Source organism: Cyanistes caeruleus, chromosome 4 (genome assembly GCF_971803275.1).
Source record: "Cyanistes caeruleus chromosome 4, bCyaCae1.hap1.1, whole genome shotgun sequence".
In the NCBI taxonomy this organism is placed as follows: domain Eukaryota; kingdom Metazoa; phylum Chordata; class Aves; order Passeriformes; family Paridae; genus Cyanistes; species Cyanistes caeruleus.
This window is the reverse complement of record NC_141704.1, coordinates 60,881,059-60,899,239: the sequence shown is the minus strand read 5'-3', so window position 1 is coordinate 60,899,239 and position 18,181 is coordinate 60,881,059. Positions and strand designations below refer to the sequence as shown.

The 18,181-nt window shown below is 42.7% G+C and overlaps 1 protein-coding gene across 1 annotated transcript in view; it reads right to left on the bottom strand.

Moving 5' to 3' along the window:
* Nucleotides 1–10,468: 10,468 nt before the first annotated feature.
* Nucleotides 10,469–18,181, bottom strand: part of ANO2 (anoctamin 2) — a 163,277-nt gene continuing 155,564 nt past the window's right edge. Inside the window, exons 24-25 of the mRNA XM_086885154.1 lie at nt 13,409–13,514; nt 10,469–11,948 (exon numbers count right to left, since the gene is read on the bottom strand). Coding sequence (XP_086741280.1) covers nt 11,667–11,948; nt 13,409–13,514 — 388 coding nt within the window. The 3' untranslated portion in view covers nt 10,469–11,666. The remainder of the gene's footprint in view (nt 11,949–13,408; nt 13,515–18,181) is intronic.

Below are 18,181 nucleotides of genomic sequence, written 5' to 3'. Positions count from 1 at the left end.
GGTAACTGTGGTATTGTAAAAAGCAAATTAAATAAACAAATAAATAACCTACTCCATCCCTTTAGAGGTGCCACATTTGTCTCTATTTACCACGTTACATCACATATCTGCCATGCATCTAGTCATGATTAAAAGGCCTGTTCCTGAAAGCCGAGATGAATGTAAATTCATTTTTTTATTCATTTGGGTAATATGACCCATGGCAAAGGGAGAGTTTGTCCCAATTTTTGTAGCAAGCTGTGTTAATACTAGAAGGAAAACCCAAGCCAGCACAAGCACTGGATTGAATAACAGTTCTTTCCCTCACTACAATGCTCAGTACCATTTCTGAATTTTTTTGGGGGGGGAATACTAAACACATTAGAGAAACTTTTAAGGCAGAGAAGGAAACAATCAATCTTTAGTATTTCTCTCTGATAACCTGTAACACACATTAATATTGTGTGTTAACATTAAAAAAATGTTAAAAAAATTAACATTTTGGAGATGGAAGAATTCAACAAATTGTGCTGTCCCCCAGTGCCACCAACAACAGCCCTGCCAGCCCCCCTGCAAACACCCAGTCCTGCTGAGCAGGTAACACTCTCCAAATCCTTCCCTCAGATGCACTGACATCAGGATTCCAGGAATAACACAAGGCAGATATGCAAAGGGGAAGAAAAAACTCCCTGTGTGCCTTTTTGCACTTCCTTCATCTCAGTAATGCAGGATAGCTCTGTTTCTGCCTCAGCTGGGAAAGGCTGGACACAAATTATCCTTTGAGCTTTGTCTTCCTTGGCAGAAGCAGAAACAAAGCTCTCACGTTAGCAGAATTTTATTGCTATTTTATTGTTTGGACTTCATCTCCAGTTTGTTGCTTTGTTTTTGGGTTTTTTTCAATGCATGGAGTTTTGGGGGATTACAGTGGGTTTATGACAATTTTTGTTCACATGTTGCCAATATAGGCTCCCAAAGCCCCTTCCAGCTTCACGTAGCTTTGAGTCTGGGAACAGCACAGAGCAGGGATACACACAAGCACATACTAAAAAAAATCATCCTTCCTGAACAGTGTTGGGAAATTCAGGTTTACTGTTACTAGCAAATTGTACTGCGGATAGAGGCAAATTTTGAGTTTTAATAGAAACTTGTGCACAGTGTTGTATCAGAGCCTCTTCTGCATTTAATGCTCACTATGTGCCACAACAGGCATTTAAATGTCACCTTTGGTGTGTCGTTTTGTCTCTTTTCCAGAGCTGGAACTGTCTGTCAGAGCTCCCTAAGTTTCCCTGGGTTTTACACAAGAAAGGAGCAGGAGCAGATGGGCAGTGTGCCTCAGCAGTGACAGCACAGGATCTGGAATTTTGTACTGGATCTTGAAGGGTCTGCTCTCACCTCTGCTTTGGTGATTTGTGCCAGAGTCTGAGAGGGCAGAGCAGGTGGCCACTCAAAGAGTGATGTTTGGTCTCCATATCCACGGCTGTGCTGAGAACCCATATGTAGCTGCTGGAATGAAAACTCAGCAGGCTTTAGGAAACCCTTGGCAGCAGCACTGCAAGGGCAGAGGATCCCCTGGGCTGCCTGGATGGTTTGACTGACAAATGGATTTTCCCAGGATCAGGTTAGAGATGTTAATTTTATCTGTGTTTAAAAGGAACGGGAAAATCCCCCAGCAAGTGTAGACTTCATGCCAGTAGAGCTGAAGCATCAAAAATTTTCGCCAAGAATCAAAGAGATGTTTCCTCTTTCAAACAGGTGAAATCACCTTGGAGTCCAAGGAGTCACACCATCAACAAAGGAAGTTAATTGTAGGACAGGGCAGGACCCAAACATCAGGATTTAGAGTGTAATGCTGCTCAAATAGCACAAAGGCTTTGCTTGAACATCCACTAGATCTCCCTTTATCTAGTAATTGTGTAATTCATTCAAAATAACAACCAGATTGGTTTCATCTGTTGCATATTGTATGGGCCAAATCCAAGGAAAACCTTTCCCTTGGCTCATCCCAAGAAAAACATTTACACATGCTGTTTATTTTGATATTTTCAAATACTACTTTTATCTTATGTTTTAGCTAGATATTCCCTTAAACTTGCTCTTCTGATTCCTTGTGCTTTTGGTATCTCTTAATTATACCTGGTGACTAATTGAAACAGAATTATTTTTTTAATATATACCATCCTTTCTCATCACAAAGCATCTACAAGCAAAACACTTCCTTCCCCCCCAACCCCCCAAGTTGGTGTTAATTAAAAATTATTTACAGACATTCAGAGCAGAATTCTTTGCCCTTGTGCTGCTTTGAGGTGCACCACCTCTGCATGGATGTGCCATGCAGGGCAGTGATGCCTGAGTGGCTGACACAGGCAGTCCTGTGACAGCATGGAATGGAAAATGTTTATGTCCATATAGAGATTCTCTGCAAATATGGACTAACAGTGCCAGAAATCTCTTTGCACTTCATTCCCTCACTGTTGTGCTTCCCCAGTCCCAGGTAAAGGTCCTGGTTCTGTACAGCACAGGAAGGGCTCCATGTGGTTGTTTGTCCATGCAGCTGTTTGTCTGAGCAGTGGCAGGGGACAGCTGTGAAATGCTGTGTGAGCACAGCCTGCTGCTCCCAGTCTCCCTTCCCCGAGTCCAGATCTCATCACTTCCATCTCTTCTCCTCTTACTGGAGGGAGAGAAAGTGGAGAGGAGAGCTGGGTTTACCTCTTCATGTCAGGTGCCCACCCTCCTGCTCTTGCCCCTGCAGTGGATGAGTGGTATGTACCTGAACACACACCTGGAGCTGTTAGGTGGGAGCAGCCCTGCCCCTTTCCATCGGCTGCCCTGTACCCCTGCTCCAGACACACGCCTCAGCTCCCTCTCTGCTTGTGGCTGACCTGCTACAGGACCACAGCAGATCTCCAGGGAGCATCTAAGAAAAGGCTTGTTTTGTTCGACACGAGTGAGTCATTGCTTTTGAACCCAATAAGAGAGAATTAATGGCTAGAAAAAGTGGTGGAGTTTTTGTTGGTTTTATTTTTTTTTTCAGTTTTTTTCGGGGGGAGGGGGTGTTATTTGTTTTATTTTAATCAAAAGAAAGAGAAACTAGGGAACCATACAAACCTTCTGGGTTTACCTGCAGCAGAAAGAGCCACTGCAGTCTATAATGCACTACAGACACAGAGGCTCCCACAGCAAAGCTGCTGCAAGGCTGACATGACATTACAAACCACAGCTGGGCACCATAAAGCTGAGACAGCCCCAGAAACATGTCACAAAAAGGAGAGGAATAAAACAGTGACCACAACACCTACATGGATTTGCTGCTGGCCCTGGGACGGGAACTTCAGCACAGGAACCACATACACCTTCCACTATCCCAGGCTGCTCACAACCCCATTCAGCCTGGCCTTGGACACTGCCAGGGATGGAGCAGCCACAGCTGCTCTGGGAAACCTGTGCCAGGGCCTCATCACCCTCACATTTCTTCCTCATCTCCAATCTAACCCTGCTCTCTTTCAGTGTGAAATCATTGCCCCTTGTCCTGTCACTCCAGGGCCTTGTCAAGAGTCTCTCTCCCTCTTTGCTGGAAGGTCCCTTCAGGCAGTGGAAGGCCTCAGTTTCACCATATCAGGGTGCTGGGATGAGATGTTCTTTAAGGTCCCTTCCTACCTGACCCATTCCATGATTCCATGATTTCCACGATGTGCATGCCTCACCTGAATGATCAAAGTCTGCCCAGCCATAGCTCCAAGGCAGCCTTGCAGACAAGTACCAGCACCAGCATCTCATCCCAGTCAGGTCCTACCCATGGTAAACACAGACACACAGTGTCTGGCAAAAATGCCTTTCAAAAGGCAGGCAGTTCTAATGGAGTTTAGCATCTTTGCAATAATTTTCTTGGGGTTTGGGGTCTTTTTTCTATATGGTGTTTAAGGAAAAACCACATATTTTCAGAATAGCTCGGTAAGCCAAATTTTTGCAAAGAAACTTGGGAAATCACAGAGAAATGTAGCTGGGAAGCAAAGCCAAGCAGACCATTGCTCTCAAAAAACTCCTGTGGAAATTGCCTGGAAAATACCTGCCATGGGGGTGACCACATAGGGCTTGGAGGTGGTCCCACAGGGCTGCATCTTAGCTTTGGGAGGAAGGAAGAAGAAAACTATCTGACTTCCCCTGAGCCTGGCAGTGTAAGCAGAGGAAGGAGCCATGCTCCCAGATGTTCCCCTTTTCCCTTCAGCTGAGTGTCACAGATTTCCTGGGACGATGACGGGACGCAGACCTCACGGATGTTGCTGCTCGTCTGCCGGATGCTTCTGTGATAAATAGGTCTGGTGAAAAAAAAATAATCACTGATTTCAGCATGACCTCCTCTCATTCATTTCCACCAAAACAAGGGGGGCTTGTTTTGGTGGTGGTTTTTTTTTGTTTGTTTTTCTTAAGAAGATGCTAACTTGGGGTGAAGGGAAAATAAAAAAAAATAATAATAAAAAAAAAGTAATTTCATCCCAGATAAAGAGTTTGGCCTTATTTTGGCTCCTAAGGTGCTGCAGGGTCCCCCAGGAGCTGGGGCTTAGCTGGCTTGTGCCTGTGCCAAGCATGTGATGCCTGCCATGACACACAAAGTGATAATAAACAATACAACATGCAGCACATGCAGAGTCAGAGGAGGCAGGCTGTGAGAAGTAAGAGGCTGGAGATCATGTGGGAGATGTAAAGTTTGTCTCTTTTAATACTTCTTCACAGCATTAGCTTTTGCTGAAGGATTAAGCTGCCCTAATCTCCACTAAAGCCAAGAGAAAAACAAGCCAGTTATAATTAATCTATTTTCTTGGCTTTGGAGAAAATCCCAAGTTATTTTTCTTCAGCTACTAAGCCAATTCCAAGGAAAAACTTCTGTCAGTGTCAGTTATGTGAAGAGTGTTCTTGACTGAACTTGAAGCCATGGAGTAGCTTTGAGAGTGCTTGCTCTTCTGATGCTTCGTAACTTGTTCTGAGAACATGTGTGCAGTTCATGTCCTGCCCCATGAGCACATTGGATGTGATGATTTTAAAGGTGTTTTCCAGCCTAAATATCTCTATGGCTCAATACCCACCTCCTCTGATTGAGTACCCTGGGTATGTGGCATTGCTTTCCTTCTGCTTTCTTGCTCCATCTACTGGAACCACTTCTACATATCATTGGAATGAACAAAACATGTCAGAGACATATTTATTTCTTCTTGTCAGAAAAAAAAAAAACCAAAAAAAACCAAACCAAAAAAAAAAGAAACTCCTTAATCCAGTCTTTACTTTTGATTTATTTTAGTTTTATAACTAAGTCCACATTTTGTAAACTAAATCTTCCTCTTTTTCAGACTCAGTCCTGGCAGTAAGAATACTATTCCAGATCTAAATATCCTCATAGGGCTGTGTCCTTACTGACCTACTGTGTTTCCAGTCTCTTATGAAAATATGTTATTGTATCTCAAAATATTAGATGTAGAAAAACAACAACAAAAACAAGTCAAAACCCCCTCTTAACATCAAGAGAGGATATTTTGTTGAATTTAGTTGAGATTTGTGTTTTACAAGTCATGTATAGCTGTCTTTCTAAAAGTTATGATAATTTGAAAAAAGTTAAAATATAGACGGAATAAAAACTAAAAATATAGATGCCAGAGGAAAGCTTAAACCACTCCCATAAGATGGAATGTAAGATTATTGTAATGTTTATTTGTACCTTATTTAAAGTAGCTACTAGAAAAGCTCTGGGAAAATAACCCTCTTAAGAATTAGCTCATTAGGAGACAGCTCTCTGATTAAGTGCTTGGAAGAAATGTTAGATTTCTATGTATTTGTGCAAGCTTTTTGTTTGGATTTCTGCTGCTTTTGTGCTTAAAGTGCATCAGAGAAGTCAGGAGTCAGAGAAGTCAGACTCCAGGAATGGGCTTTACCTTGTGGGCCAGATTCAGTTAGGGCTGTGATTTCTTCCTGTGATTTTCCTTTAAGCAGAGAACAGTTTCCTCCAGAAAAGAATGAGGCTGTGGACTGGTGTATGGCACTGGGAGGCTCTGATATACCAGCAAAAATTGTGCAGAGCCCCTCATTTTCCCCACAGCTTCATGGAGCTCCTCTCCTTACCCCATTTCCACCTTCTGACCAAGCGTCCTTCTGGTTCTAAAGGCACAATTTGCATTCTCTTTCTCAAAAATGCAAATTTCCCAAATTTTTGGGAAAGACAATGAAAAAGTTTTGGTTTTTTTCCAAAAATTGGAGGGCTGCAGTAGTGTCTCTGAGCTGATGGATTGCACTGCTTCCCCATTAATTGCATTCCTGAACTTACTGAAATCAGACACTACAGCATTAGATAACAAGGAGCCTGTTACAAGGATTGATATCTGTGACATAAATTGCACAGATTTAACCAGATGGTGGATCAATATTCCTTATATATTTAAATTCAAGGATGATAGCTTTCACAAGTGACTCACAGTTGTGTCTGCTGTAAGTCCTTCCCACATGGAAGCACAGTTCTAAAAATCAAGTTCACTAAAGCCAGCCCTAACACCAGGATGAATGCAGACAAAATCAGCCAGCCAGTTTTGGAGGGTGATCCCATCTCTGGAAAATGCAGGGTCAAATCCTAAACTGCTATTCAGTGCACATTTTCCACAGTGGGACTCTCTGAAGGCCACAGCAATGGAAGTTTGCTGGGGATGCACATATTTCCACTGCTATCACAATTTTTCTACATGACTGGTTAAAAGCTGCACACAGAATTGCGTAGAGAAAAAAACCAACCTCTGCTCAAAGGAATACTGGAGCCGAAAGACAGACTTCCACTGATCCCAGTGAGGTTTAAATCTGCTTTGCCTCAGGTGGCTGCATTGGAGATATATATAATCCTTTGATAGAAATCATTTTGCTCATTAAAGCTGTGTCTGTGGAACCGGGAGTGGCTTGGAAACACTGTGAGTAGAGGAGTTGTTATTAGTGAGAGTCCTAAGAATCAAGAAAAGTAAAGCTTCAGGATTGTGTCAAGAAGCAACTGAAAACACACACAAATAAAAATATTTCATTAGATCATAATGCACAAATAAAGAGTAATATAAATCTGTTTCAGGAGTTATGGAATCTGGTTGATTTTAGCAATTCCACTGGGTGTGGGAAAGAGGCAGCAAGGCACCCTGTTAATTAATGCTGCCATTAATATTTGAATAATCAATTAATAATTTAATACATTTGCAGATGATGGGTAAAGGATGGGAACTGCAGGGAATATTCAGTTTTGGTGGTACTGAGGGATTTAGGACAAATTAAAACACATTTAGGACACAGCTTGTGCAGACCTTTCCTTGAAAAAGATGCATGTGGTGCATAAAGACTGTACTCATTTTTTTGCTAAAAATATTCTTCAGCCTCCATTGTCTGTGAGCCTTTCAGATGAACCATGGACTGATGGCTCTTGCAAGGTAAGAACTGGGAGCTCAGGTACAAATCCACCTCCTCTCTCTACCTTTAAGTGCAATTCTACTGTTGCATGTGAAATTTTGTGTTCCTGAACACCCAAGGCATCTTATCTAGTACAAGGTGTACAGGAATTTACCTACAAAGAACAGCTCACAAACAAAAGTGGTTTGTATTTTCTTTTCAAAAGCAAAATAATTAGACCAGACGGGGAACAGAGAGACCATCTGTGGTTAATTAAAGGGTGAGACTGCAGAGCAGCAACAGATGTTATACTGCTGTAGTCAGAGTTCATTGCTAACAGTGGTGAATACTGCACATGGTGGACTGGGTATTTCCAACCAATTATTTAACAGGCAGACTTCCACAGAGGTTACCCTTTTCTTCTTGGAAAAAAGAAGGTTTTGAATGCCATGAATGTTGGAGTTGCAGGAGTAGTCTAGATAGCAAAGTGGTTTATATCCTGAGATGAGGACTGATAGTTCTCAAAAAGCCATTGATACCCATCACAATAAAACTTTCTGGAGCTGATGATTAAAAAAGTGGGTAGGTCTGCATGAAGAAGACATGACAGAAAAGGCCAACATTCCCACAGCTTCACTCAGTTCCTGAAAGGCCCCTTTAAAACTAGAGATAAGCACAGTGAGAGGGTTCACGTGGCTGCGTAGATCAGACAGATCCTCTAACTGATGGCATTTGAGCATGGAGCATGGAGTAACCCTGGAGCAGGGAACTCCTTCCATCTGGGTCCATTTCTTCTCCTGAGAAACTCCTGAAAGCTGTTTGAAACTAACCTGCTCCACCAGTCCAAGGGAAAAATTGTCATAAATGGAGCAGCAAAATCCATGGACTTTCTGCTGAACAGAAGGTGAACACACCTCACATTGCCTGACCTGACAGAGTCACATCTAGTTGGAGTTGTAAGGCTTTATAAAACCATTCAATTCCTCACCTTTGTTGCTTCCTATTTGCACTGTTCTGATTAGATGTGCAGGTTCAAATATTCCTATAGATGAGGCTCCACAGATCCTAGGGTGTGGATCTGGAGGTTTGGGACTAGGTGGTAGCTACTCACCCATACTCATATGTTCACATACTTACAGTATGGTAGGTACTCACACATATAGACATGCTGATTTTCATTTGTTTGCCTGTTTAATTGAGGTTTTCACTTTATATCTGGAGTGGTCCAAAAAGGCTATGAAATTCTATACTAAATTTCTATGCAATTCTTTCTCCACTTACTTTTTTTCCCCTTTCCCCTGCAGCTATTTTAGCTGGTTTTCATTGTTAAGGCAGGGAGTGGCAATAGCCCACAGGTTTTGTTACCTTTGTGCCTCTACTTGCATCCCTACTCCCTTGGTCCCCATGGAGAGCCCTCCATGCACATCTCTTAGAACAGCCATTCTCTACTTCTGAGGAACAATTTATGGCAAGGGGGAGCACTTACAGCTATCCCACTGATAAATAGGGGGCAGATAAAGTCTGGCTTTGTCCAAAAAAGATAAGCTGGAACCTGAGAATGGCTGAATACCTGATCAGTGATCTACAGTTACAGCAGCTGATGGGAAGTGGTGTCAGGAGAATCCAGAGGTTGCCATAGAAACAAAACAAAAGGTGCAATCCTTGGGGAGTGCACCTGAGTCAGGTACTGAACGTGCAGGAATCCTCTGTGAATGAAACTCTCAAGTTTAAGGGGGAAAGAGCAAGTGTATCATAGATAAAGATAATTGAGCTGTCTGCCCTGTGCGTGATATCAGGGGAGATGCCATCTGGACATCAGCCGGGATTGCTGCTGTGCCTTTTTCCCAGCTTTGTTTGGGTGAAATATATAAACCTCAGGAGAACTTGCAGAGCATCAGTGTACATCTGGTGGCTTCTCTAGTTCCTTGTGCTAGGAAATCTAGAAAAACTTTATCATTTTTGGACCATGGCAAGCATTTCAGTTGCTTGTTATGGAAATCCTGTGTAACAACAGTCTAGTGCACTCGACTCTGGGATAACATTTTTCTGACTGCTTTGGAGTGACTCACAGTTTTTAAAAAGGTATTTCCTGGGTGGAGGGAGGGTGTACAAAATGTACAGAATGGTGCTATTTTAAGGAAACCCTTTATTCTGAATATCCATCAAACCAGCCACTGGCAAAGAGGGTGCTGTGCAACCTGTGTGCAATCCCTTTCTAAATCTGTTGCTGCATGCCCTCCCATATTCCTGGAAAAAGGAGAGGAAGAATTATGGCAAAAAAAGATTGATATTTCTACTGTTTAGAAACGTATTTTCTTCCCACCAGAGGCTGTTTGGAGTGAAGAGAATTGATTGAATTTCAAAATACTGGAGTTACAAAAAACAAACACAGACACTTCCAAAGCCCCAACAGTTTCAAATCCCCATGTGCACCAGCAGAGCATCCTCTTGGTGTAAAAGAAGGACTAGATGTTATTAATATTGACTCTCTTAATACATTAGACCATGGAATCCCCAACAGGGCTTTGTTGGCCTTTTGAAAGTAAAATGAGACAATTTGTTTTTGGGGAGATACCGTTCCCTCATTTAAATGCTGATCTTAGAGGGAGGAAATCAAAGGTTATGTCTCAGCCCTGTCACAGACTTCCATAAGGGAGCCAAACTCTTAAAATCCTAATAAAACTAAAACAAAACAAAACAATGAGTTTTGACAGGGAAAAAGAGGAAAATATTTGGAGAGGACTGACTTTTTTTTCAACAAAGTTAATAATTTGCAATTTTATTCCAGATGACGTTATCTTTTCAAATTCCATTTCTATATAGAAGGAATAAATAACCCAAAAGTAAATTTTAAAAATGAAACTCCAAAAAAAAATTTTTTTTCATTGAAACAGTTCTCCCACTTTTACGTGCCTTAGTCTGGACACTGAGTGAAAAAATAAATTATTTTTGCATATCCCATTATGTTACCAAAAGTTGTCACAGAGAAAAATCTTTTTATCTAAGACATTAATAAAATCTTAGGCCTCAGAAATATATAAAATCAGATTATGTTGTTACAGACCAATCCTGAATAGAATGCCTGAAACTGGAATACTTATTTTGGTTTATATTTTTTTATGTTTTTGAAAGTATTGTTGAGAAGAAAAAATGAGAAGAAAACCTTTTGTCCAGACTCTAAATTTCAAGCCTGGTTGACAAATCATCAGGAAAAGAAACAGTTTTTTTAAGAAAGTTTAATTTTCATTCATGACAGAATAAAGTTATTCCTTAAATGCTTGTAGGTGAAAGCTTGGTTAGTGAATATGTTTATCTTCCAATGAAATGCAGTTCTGCAAAATATTTTACTTTACAGTAAATCACAACAGCAGCAATTTTTGGTGGTTTACGTGCAGCGTACATGGAGATGCCACATGATTTACAGGGCTTGATTCTATTCTCACTCCTCAGCTTTGCACTGGTGGTTCAGTGGCGTGATTCCTCTTGACACTGTCAGGATTCCAAGTCTGAGAGGAGAATCAAACATGCAAGGTTTGGTTTTTAGTTTTCTCTTTAGGACAATGAGTGCCAAGGAGCTTTTCTGGCTCTGGCAGCTTCAGCCATTCTGATGGCCTCCCTGCTCACCAGCACATGCATTCCAGCTCCAGCTAAGCAAAGCACAATGTATCCATAGAGGCAAGTGCCCAGTGATTTAAATTCCTTCTGTTCACACATCTCCCAGAGCCCTGCATGCCCTCCAGAGGTGGCACCATGTGGCAGTGTAGGCTAGGAAGGCACAAAGAGTCCTTGAGATTCCACATGCTTACAAACCTTCCGCTGGCAGCTACAGCCAATGAGACCATGAGGTGTGTGCACTTCTCCATGGCCAGTCCTTCTCCAAGGTCAGTCCTTCCCCATGGTAAGTCCTTCCCCACAGTCAGTCCAACCTTCCCAAGGACAGAGAATAAAGCAGGAGTGTCCCTGTGCCCCACAGGGCATCTGCAGGAGGAGGGATAATTGCCAGAATTCCTGCCAGGAGAATTCCTGCGTGCCTCCCCAACTCGCACACATCGGCATCACAAGAACCAGCTACAACCCAATACAGCCTTTATCTCCCACTGATGATATCTGGAAATGCTGCATCCCAGAGGGCATTTAAATTGTAACAGAGATCCTCACATCTGGAGATTCTAAGGAAGCAAAAGAGACTCCTTTTGCTCCCTGTCCCTTGTCTCTCCCTCGCTTGTTCCAGATTTGGAATCACATCACGCAGTAAGCAGAGGTGAGCGCAGGCTGCTGCCTTCCCTCAGGAGTCACACCACTGTGTGCTGTGAGCTGAAGGAGGTGAAGCTGCCCTTGGGGCTGCGGTGACACTGGGAGAAGCTGGAAGCCCTGGCCCTTTTGCTTTTGGTCCCACTCTTGTGTTTCCGCTTGTCGCGCGCAATAAAGCTTTCAATCAGCTTCAGCTTTTCATGCTCTTCCTTCAAGAAGAAGTCAACAAGCATGGTTTTCTCCTTTTTGATCTGTTCACTGATGTCCTTAGGGATGTCAGGGATCATCCAGTCAACCAGAACACTGAGGAACATCACCAAGTTCTGCAAGTACAGCAACAGATGTGAAGCAAGCATGAAAAATCCGAAATACTCACACTGGAGCAAAACAAAACATTTGTTATAGATATGAGACAGATGTCAAACACATTTTGCTGGTGGTGTGTGGTAGTAAGCAGTTGATTAAGGCTTTATTTCAAGAAACAGCTCAGGTCTGTGCACAGCTACTCCTCAGTGTAGAGGCTGAGTTAAACACAAGCTTTAGTTACATTTGAAATAGGAAAGGACATGGAATCATTAAATAATCCATGGCCTTAGTAGCTAATCAGCATTATTCTTTACAGGCATCCAAAGGTGCCCAGTTCTCAACACCCAATTCCTTGATACTGAGTTCAGAATCCATTAATATAAGGCTATTCCCCAATACAATCAAAAATCCTACAACACAAGGCAAAGATACCCATTTGTTTTCAGTGTGGCCTGAGCACATAGCAGACAACTTTCATGGCCATTCTGTCCTCAGATTCCTCTGTCTGCTGACAAGCAGAATTGTTCTTACACTACCATAGTGTGCAAGCCAAAACCCCAAACCTCAGGTGTCAAGGTGATTACAGGTGGTGCTCATAACATCTAGCAGGAAGCAGAGTGGGAAAAAAGCTTCACTTGCTTGTGAAACCTATAGATAATCGATGCTCTGGGGATTTGTACTGTCATGATAGTGCTGTGAGAAGCGCTATGCTGTGTAACGCTTGGAAACGTGTGAGAACAGTTTGCTGACAGGGCTGCTAGCATGAACTCTCTGTCCCCATCTGAGACAGTGGAGCTAATTAACCAGGGAATGTTCTCTGGCAGAGCAGGCAGAGGGCTTGAAGCCCAGCAGAACCAGTTGCTTTCAACTGCTTTGCAGTCAGTGGTGGAAAATTACTGAAAGCATGACGAAGAAGCAGAAGAAGGCAATACAAACCAGACAAGATTCACAGAAACACTTGGGAACAATTGGCAGGTGAGGACAAAAGAAAGGCAGATTTGAAAAAGAGGGATGGACCCAATTTGGCTGTGGAAGGATCCCAGATTATGGAGAAGAGCAGAAGGGAGCCATTCGAAAGGCAAGCCATGATAGCAAATCCCTTGCTAATTAAATCCTCACACTGGGGACAATTTACTCCACTCAATTCAAGAAAGTAGGAAAAACCCTTAGAGGATTTATTACTCCTGTTTATTTCTTGCTTTGGGTAAAGAAGAGCAGTTAACAAGCTTACACAGCATTTATGTGCTTTTTACAAGTAGTGCCTCTGAAAGTATAAAAGTTGACAGAGTCCACTTACACATAAGTTTAAAACTTAAGCCTGTGGTATTTTGGGGGTCATTGCTAGCACCAAGGGCTAAAGGAAGCTGCGTGTCTTGCCTTCCATGTCTATTGGACATGAGCTGCTTTGGAACATGTGTTTGGATCCATTTATGATGATATTTCTGTGACTGAAAGTGAAGCAACTCATAGGACTTACCTGAAATAGAATCACAAAAGCCAAGCGAGCAGATAAGACTGCCCAGTACTGCTTAGAAAACTCATACTGCTGTGGAGACCAAGGTGGTTCTCTGTAGTCTTTGAACCTGGAAATAGAGACAATTCAGCTATCATAGTTCCAGCAATTTCCTCCAGCACCAATTGCTGGGATTAACATGATTTTCCAATCACAAAACCTAAAGAATCAAATCCTCCAGATGTTCTTACTTCAACTGTTATTATGAAATACAACTACAGAATTAGAGCTGCCCTACCTCCACTGAATTTAACACACTTAGTTTGGTTTTCACAGTTGTAACCAACATCAGAACATTGCTTTAGCATTGGAAATGTCCAGATTTTAGAGGATTTACAGAAGTCCCCTTTATTTTCTTAATGTAAATTGACATCAATATACAGGGAATAAAATGCTGAAATGAAAGCAGAGAGATAGTCCAAGGCATTTTCAGACTAAAGGAGATAAACCTGAATTCATCTCACCTAAAACTTGATTAATTTAGGGAATAATTCAGCCCACATAAAAAGTCTCATAAAAAGATTCATGCTTTGGTGGTTCCTGCCTTTGCATTAATGAAAGGGGGAGCTACGGGAAAGGCACTTCCTAAATTAACTGTCTAGCCTTGGACAGGATAAAACAGAGCCTTAGTGGTTTGGTGTAAAGACTGTTGCTTTTAGTATTATCATCAATCATTTGGAAGTAAACAACAGACTAATAAAAATCACAGATGCTCCTAAATTGGAAAGTTTTGCAAATAGCAGGAAACACAGAAAGCAATAGGAAATGGAGACAGGAAGCACAATGAGAATAATATGGGGAAATGGAAAATAATTAAAAATAAAACACTTGAAGGATCTTTGAAGGGATAGTGTTTGAATGTGGAAATAGCCTGGAACATGCATTGGCCAGCAAGTTAGCACAAGTTTGAAATATGGCAGCAGGACAGTGTATGATTTGTGGGTGTATCAACAAGAGGCAAAATGGTGCTGGGAAGGTGGAATTAGCCTTCCTCTGAATGGCCCAGGTAAACCCACACCTCTAACACTTTATTCAGCCATTCAGCTGTGCAGATTCCAGAGGGGAGGGGCAAGGAAAAAGAAGTAAGAGAAAGAATGAATGAGAGAAAGAAAGAGAGAGAGAAAAAGAGGGAGGGGAGGGGGAGGGGAGGGGAGGGGGAGGGGAGGGGGAGGGGAGGGGAGGGGAGGGGAGGGGAGGGGAGGGGAGGGGAGGGGGAGGGGAGGGGGAGGGGAGGGGAGGGGGAGGGGGAGGGGAGGGGAGGGGAGGGGAGGGGAGGGGAGGGGAGGGGAGGGGAGGGGAGGGGAGGGGAGGGGAGGGGAGGGGAGGGGAGGGGAGGGGAGGGGGAGGGGAGGGGAGGGGGAGGGGAGGGGAGGGGGAGGGGAGGGGAGGGGGAGGGGAGGGGAGGGGGAGGGGAGGGGAGGGGGAGGGGAGGGGGAGGGGGAGGGGGAGGGGGAGGGGGAGGGGGAGGGGGAGGGGAGGGAGGGAGGGAGGGAGGGAGGGAGGGAGGGAGGGAGGGAGGGAGGGAGGAAGGAAGGAAGGAAGGAAGGAAGGAAGGAAGGAAAGAAGGAAGGAAGGAAGGAAGGAAGGAAGGAAGGAAGGAAGGAAGGAAGGAAGGAAGGAAGGAAGGAAGGAAGGAAGGAAGGAAGGAAGGAAGGAAGGAAGGAAGGAAGGAAGGAAGGAAGGAAGGAAGGAAGGAAGGAAGGAAGGAAGGAAGGAAGGAAGGAAGGAAGGAAGGAAGGAAGGAAGGAAGGAAGGAAGGAAGGAAGGAAGATAGTGACAAATTGAAGGCAGTTCAGGAGAACAGTACAAGGGCTGAGGAGACTGACTGATTGAGAAGATTAAAGAGCAGCACATGTATTGCTCCACTTTGGTAAGTAACAGCCACAGTTGGACATGATAACCATGCACAAATCGTGCCCTCAGGACTAAAAGGGATAATTTAGTGCTGTTCCCAGTGTTTGACTAGGAGTAATGGGATGAAATTAAGAAAGGGAAAATCTGTTTTGAATACCACAAAACCTGTCCTGACAGTAAGATTCATTACACTGTGCAAAAGTCTCCGTTGGGGGATAATGGAGAAGGTTCATATATATAATCTGTCAGCTTCAGTTTGCAGGTGTGCTTGCCAAAATTACCTTCAGGTTCTACCCACATGGTTTTGCATGTTAAATTACACATTTGCAATCCATGCATCACCTACATCCTGCCGCTCCCCACCCCCAAGAAACAGTCTGGAATGCTGGATGTGATTCTGTGCTGCAGTTTCTGCAGACTAAGGACACAAGTACAGCCCACAGGAAAGAGCAGACCACTTTAAAGTGAGGGCTGTGTTAATTTAGGGAAGAACTCCCTGGGCTGTGTTAGCTCCTGGATGGTTTTGTTCAGCGATGCATGCACAGGTCCTGTCTCAGGATTTCTGTGCTCTTCCTGCACTGCCAGATCCCCTTTCTGGTACTTTTCTGGACATTGTGGACTCCCACATGTTGCTCAAATCTGTAAAAGTGCTACATCAAGAGCCAAAGTCAGTTCCCTTGAACTTCATCTGCTCGAACATCAAAGCCAAGGAAAACCACTGAGTTTCTTGTGGACTTTTCTGACCACTATAAATCAATTCCAGTCTTGAAATGGAGCCCAGGTTCACCTGGAAGGGTCACCAACTGTGGTGAGTTTTCCGTTTAATGCATTCTGAGCTTCACAAACAATGAAAGTATTGCAGAACATCAGACCCCTTGGAAATCTCACCTGGCTCAGCTGGGAATCACACTGCTTGTGATGCCTGAACCTACACTAAACAGAACACGTGTAAATGATTTATGGTGAAGAAAAATGTTGCCAGAGCTATAGATGAGGTAGCTGGGCCTCACCCCCACCTCCTTTTATAATTATTTTCTGGCATGTGGGACCTTTTCTAACCCCTGCATTCTACAGGTGATTTCTTTTTTACAAATACTATCTTTTCAGCTCAAGAAGCATTTGGACACTACCCTCAGGTGTGATTTTTTTGTGTCTTCTGTGCAGGGTCAGGATTTGAAGATCCTTGTGGGTCCCTTCCAATTCAGGATATTCTATGACTCTCTGATTCGCTCACTTTTTCAATGCTTCACTCTTAAAATATTTGATTCAGCAGGTATGGTAAGAACAGCAATCAAACAGTGCTGCAAAGACTGTTGTGTTTCCAAAATAGCAAGCATGTGATTCCACTTTAATTCCACTGAAAAAGGACAAGAATATGTAGTGGTCAACGTGGTTGAAGAATAGAGCACAGGAAAGTTATATGAACCGAAAAATGTACACTGAAAGTAGAGAATTGTAGGGAAAGGGAAGTTGGGTAGAGAGAACCGCAGAACACTTGGACAAATGTGAACTGAAGCCAGAGCTAAGACAAAGATGTTAATGTATTTCAAAAGTTTATTGTATGGGGGAAAAAAAAGACTGGTAAAAAAACCAAATCAAACTATATATATTGGTGGAACTTCAAATCAGTCCAAATAAACAAATCTGTTCAATTTCCTTCATCAGCTGGTCTTTGAGAAGAAATTCAGAAAAACATCCAGAATCACAGAATCAGCAGTGAAGGAATATATAAAAATTAGTCAGGGAAAAATGTTAGCATCCACAACTGACCATTAGGAATAGATGAGATGAATCCCATGACATGAAGAAAATAAATTCAGAGAGACTTTATAAAATCGCTGAATGTTGGAGCAGACATGTTAAAGCCCCTTGAATGACTCTGCATCTGCTGTTTCCTTATTTCAGAGCAGTTTTGTATATACTCCATTATCATACAAGGCTACAAGGACCAAAAGGGAAAAAACAATAAAAATATCCCATATCTTAGTAAGATTTGCTTTTAATTTGCCTTCAGCTATACAAATGCCACTTTTCCCTGAAAAAAAAAGTAAAATTACAACTAATATTGTGCATCAGAATAGCTTTACAGCAACCTTTATTTGGAAGCAGTGCCAAAGAGTTCACAGCACTGTAGAAAATGCTGCTCTAAATATTTGAAGAATGTATTCTCTGTGTTCAATGGCAGAGTTGTTTCTGGCATGTTATGGTTATTTTTAAGATACCTTAATCTCTGGCAATGCCCATAAGGAGCAAAATGCAGCCTCATTGCAACCACATTTATCTCCAGAGGTCACAGAAATCTAAGAATACGAGAGGTCATGTTGTTCCCAATGCATTTGCCAGAAACAGAAATACAGATTTTATTTCCAGCTTGAGGGGCAGTGTTTGGTTGCCTGTCTCTTGGGACACAAGTTAGAGACCCCATACTTTATCACAGTGATAGTCCTGTCCAAAGCTGAGATTTTGATAAGACTCAAATGAGAAAGATGATAATGAGAAACACTGTTTGTGGATGCTGACATCTTTTCCCAAATGTTTCCTGATAACAGAAGAGAAATGCTCCCATAGTTCTGCCTCACTCAGACTGACACATGGTCAAACATTATTTTTTTTCTTCTTCTCAGTCTCTTAGAAGGTATCATCAGGCAGGGACCACTTTTGTACCCAGTGTAGATGATTCCCTCCTCCCAGTATCTGGGCTCTGTTGAGTGTTTGGCTGTGTATGACCATACTAATGTGAGGAGTGCCTCTCACCCCTGTTGTTAATGCACATATTTCCAAGCACAGCAGCACTTAAACAGCTATAAACAGAGGCCAGTTGCTGACACAAGGTAAAAAGCAGCATTGTAAAAGTAGCAAAATCACAGTGAAGTGGATCAATAT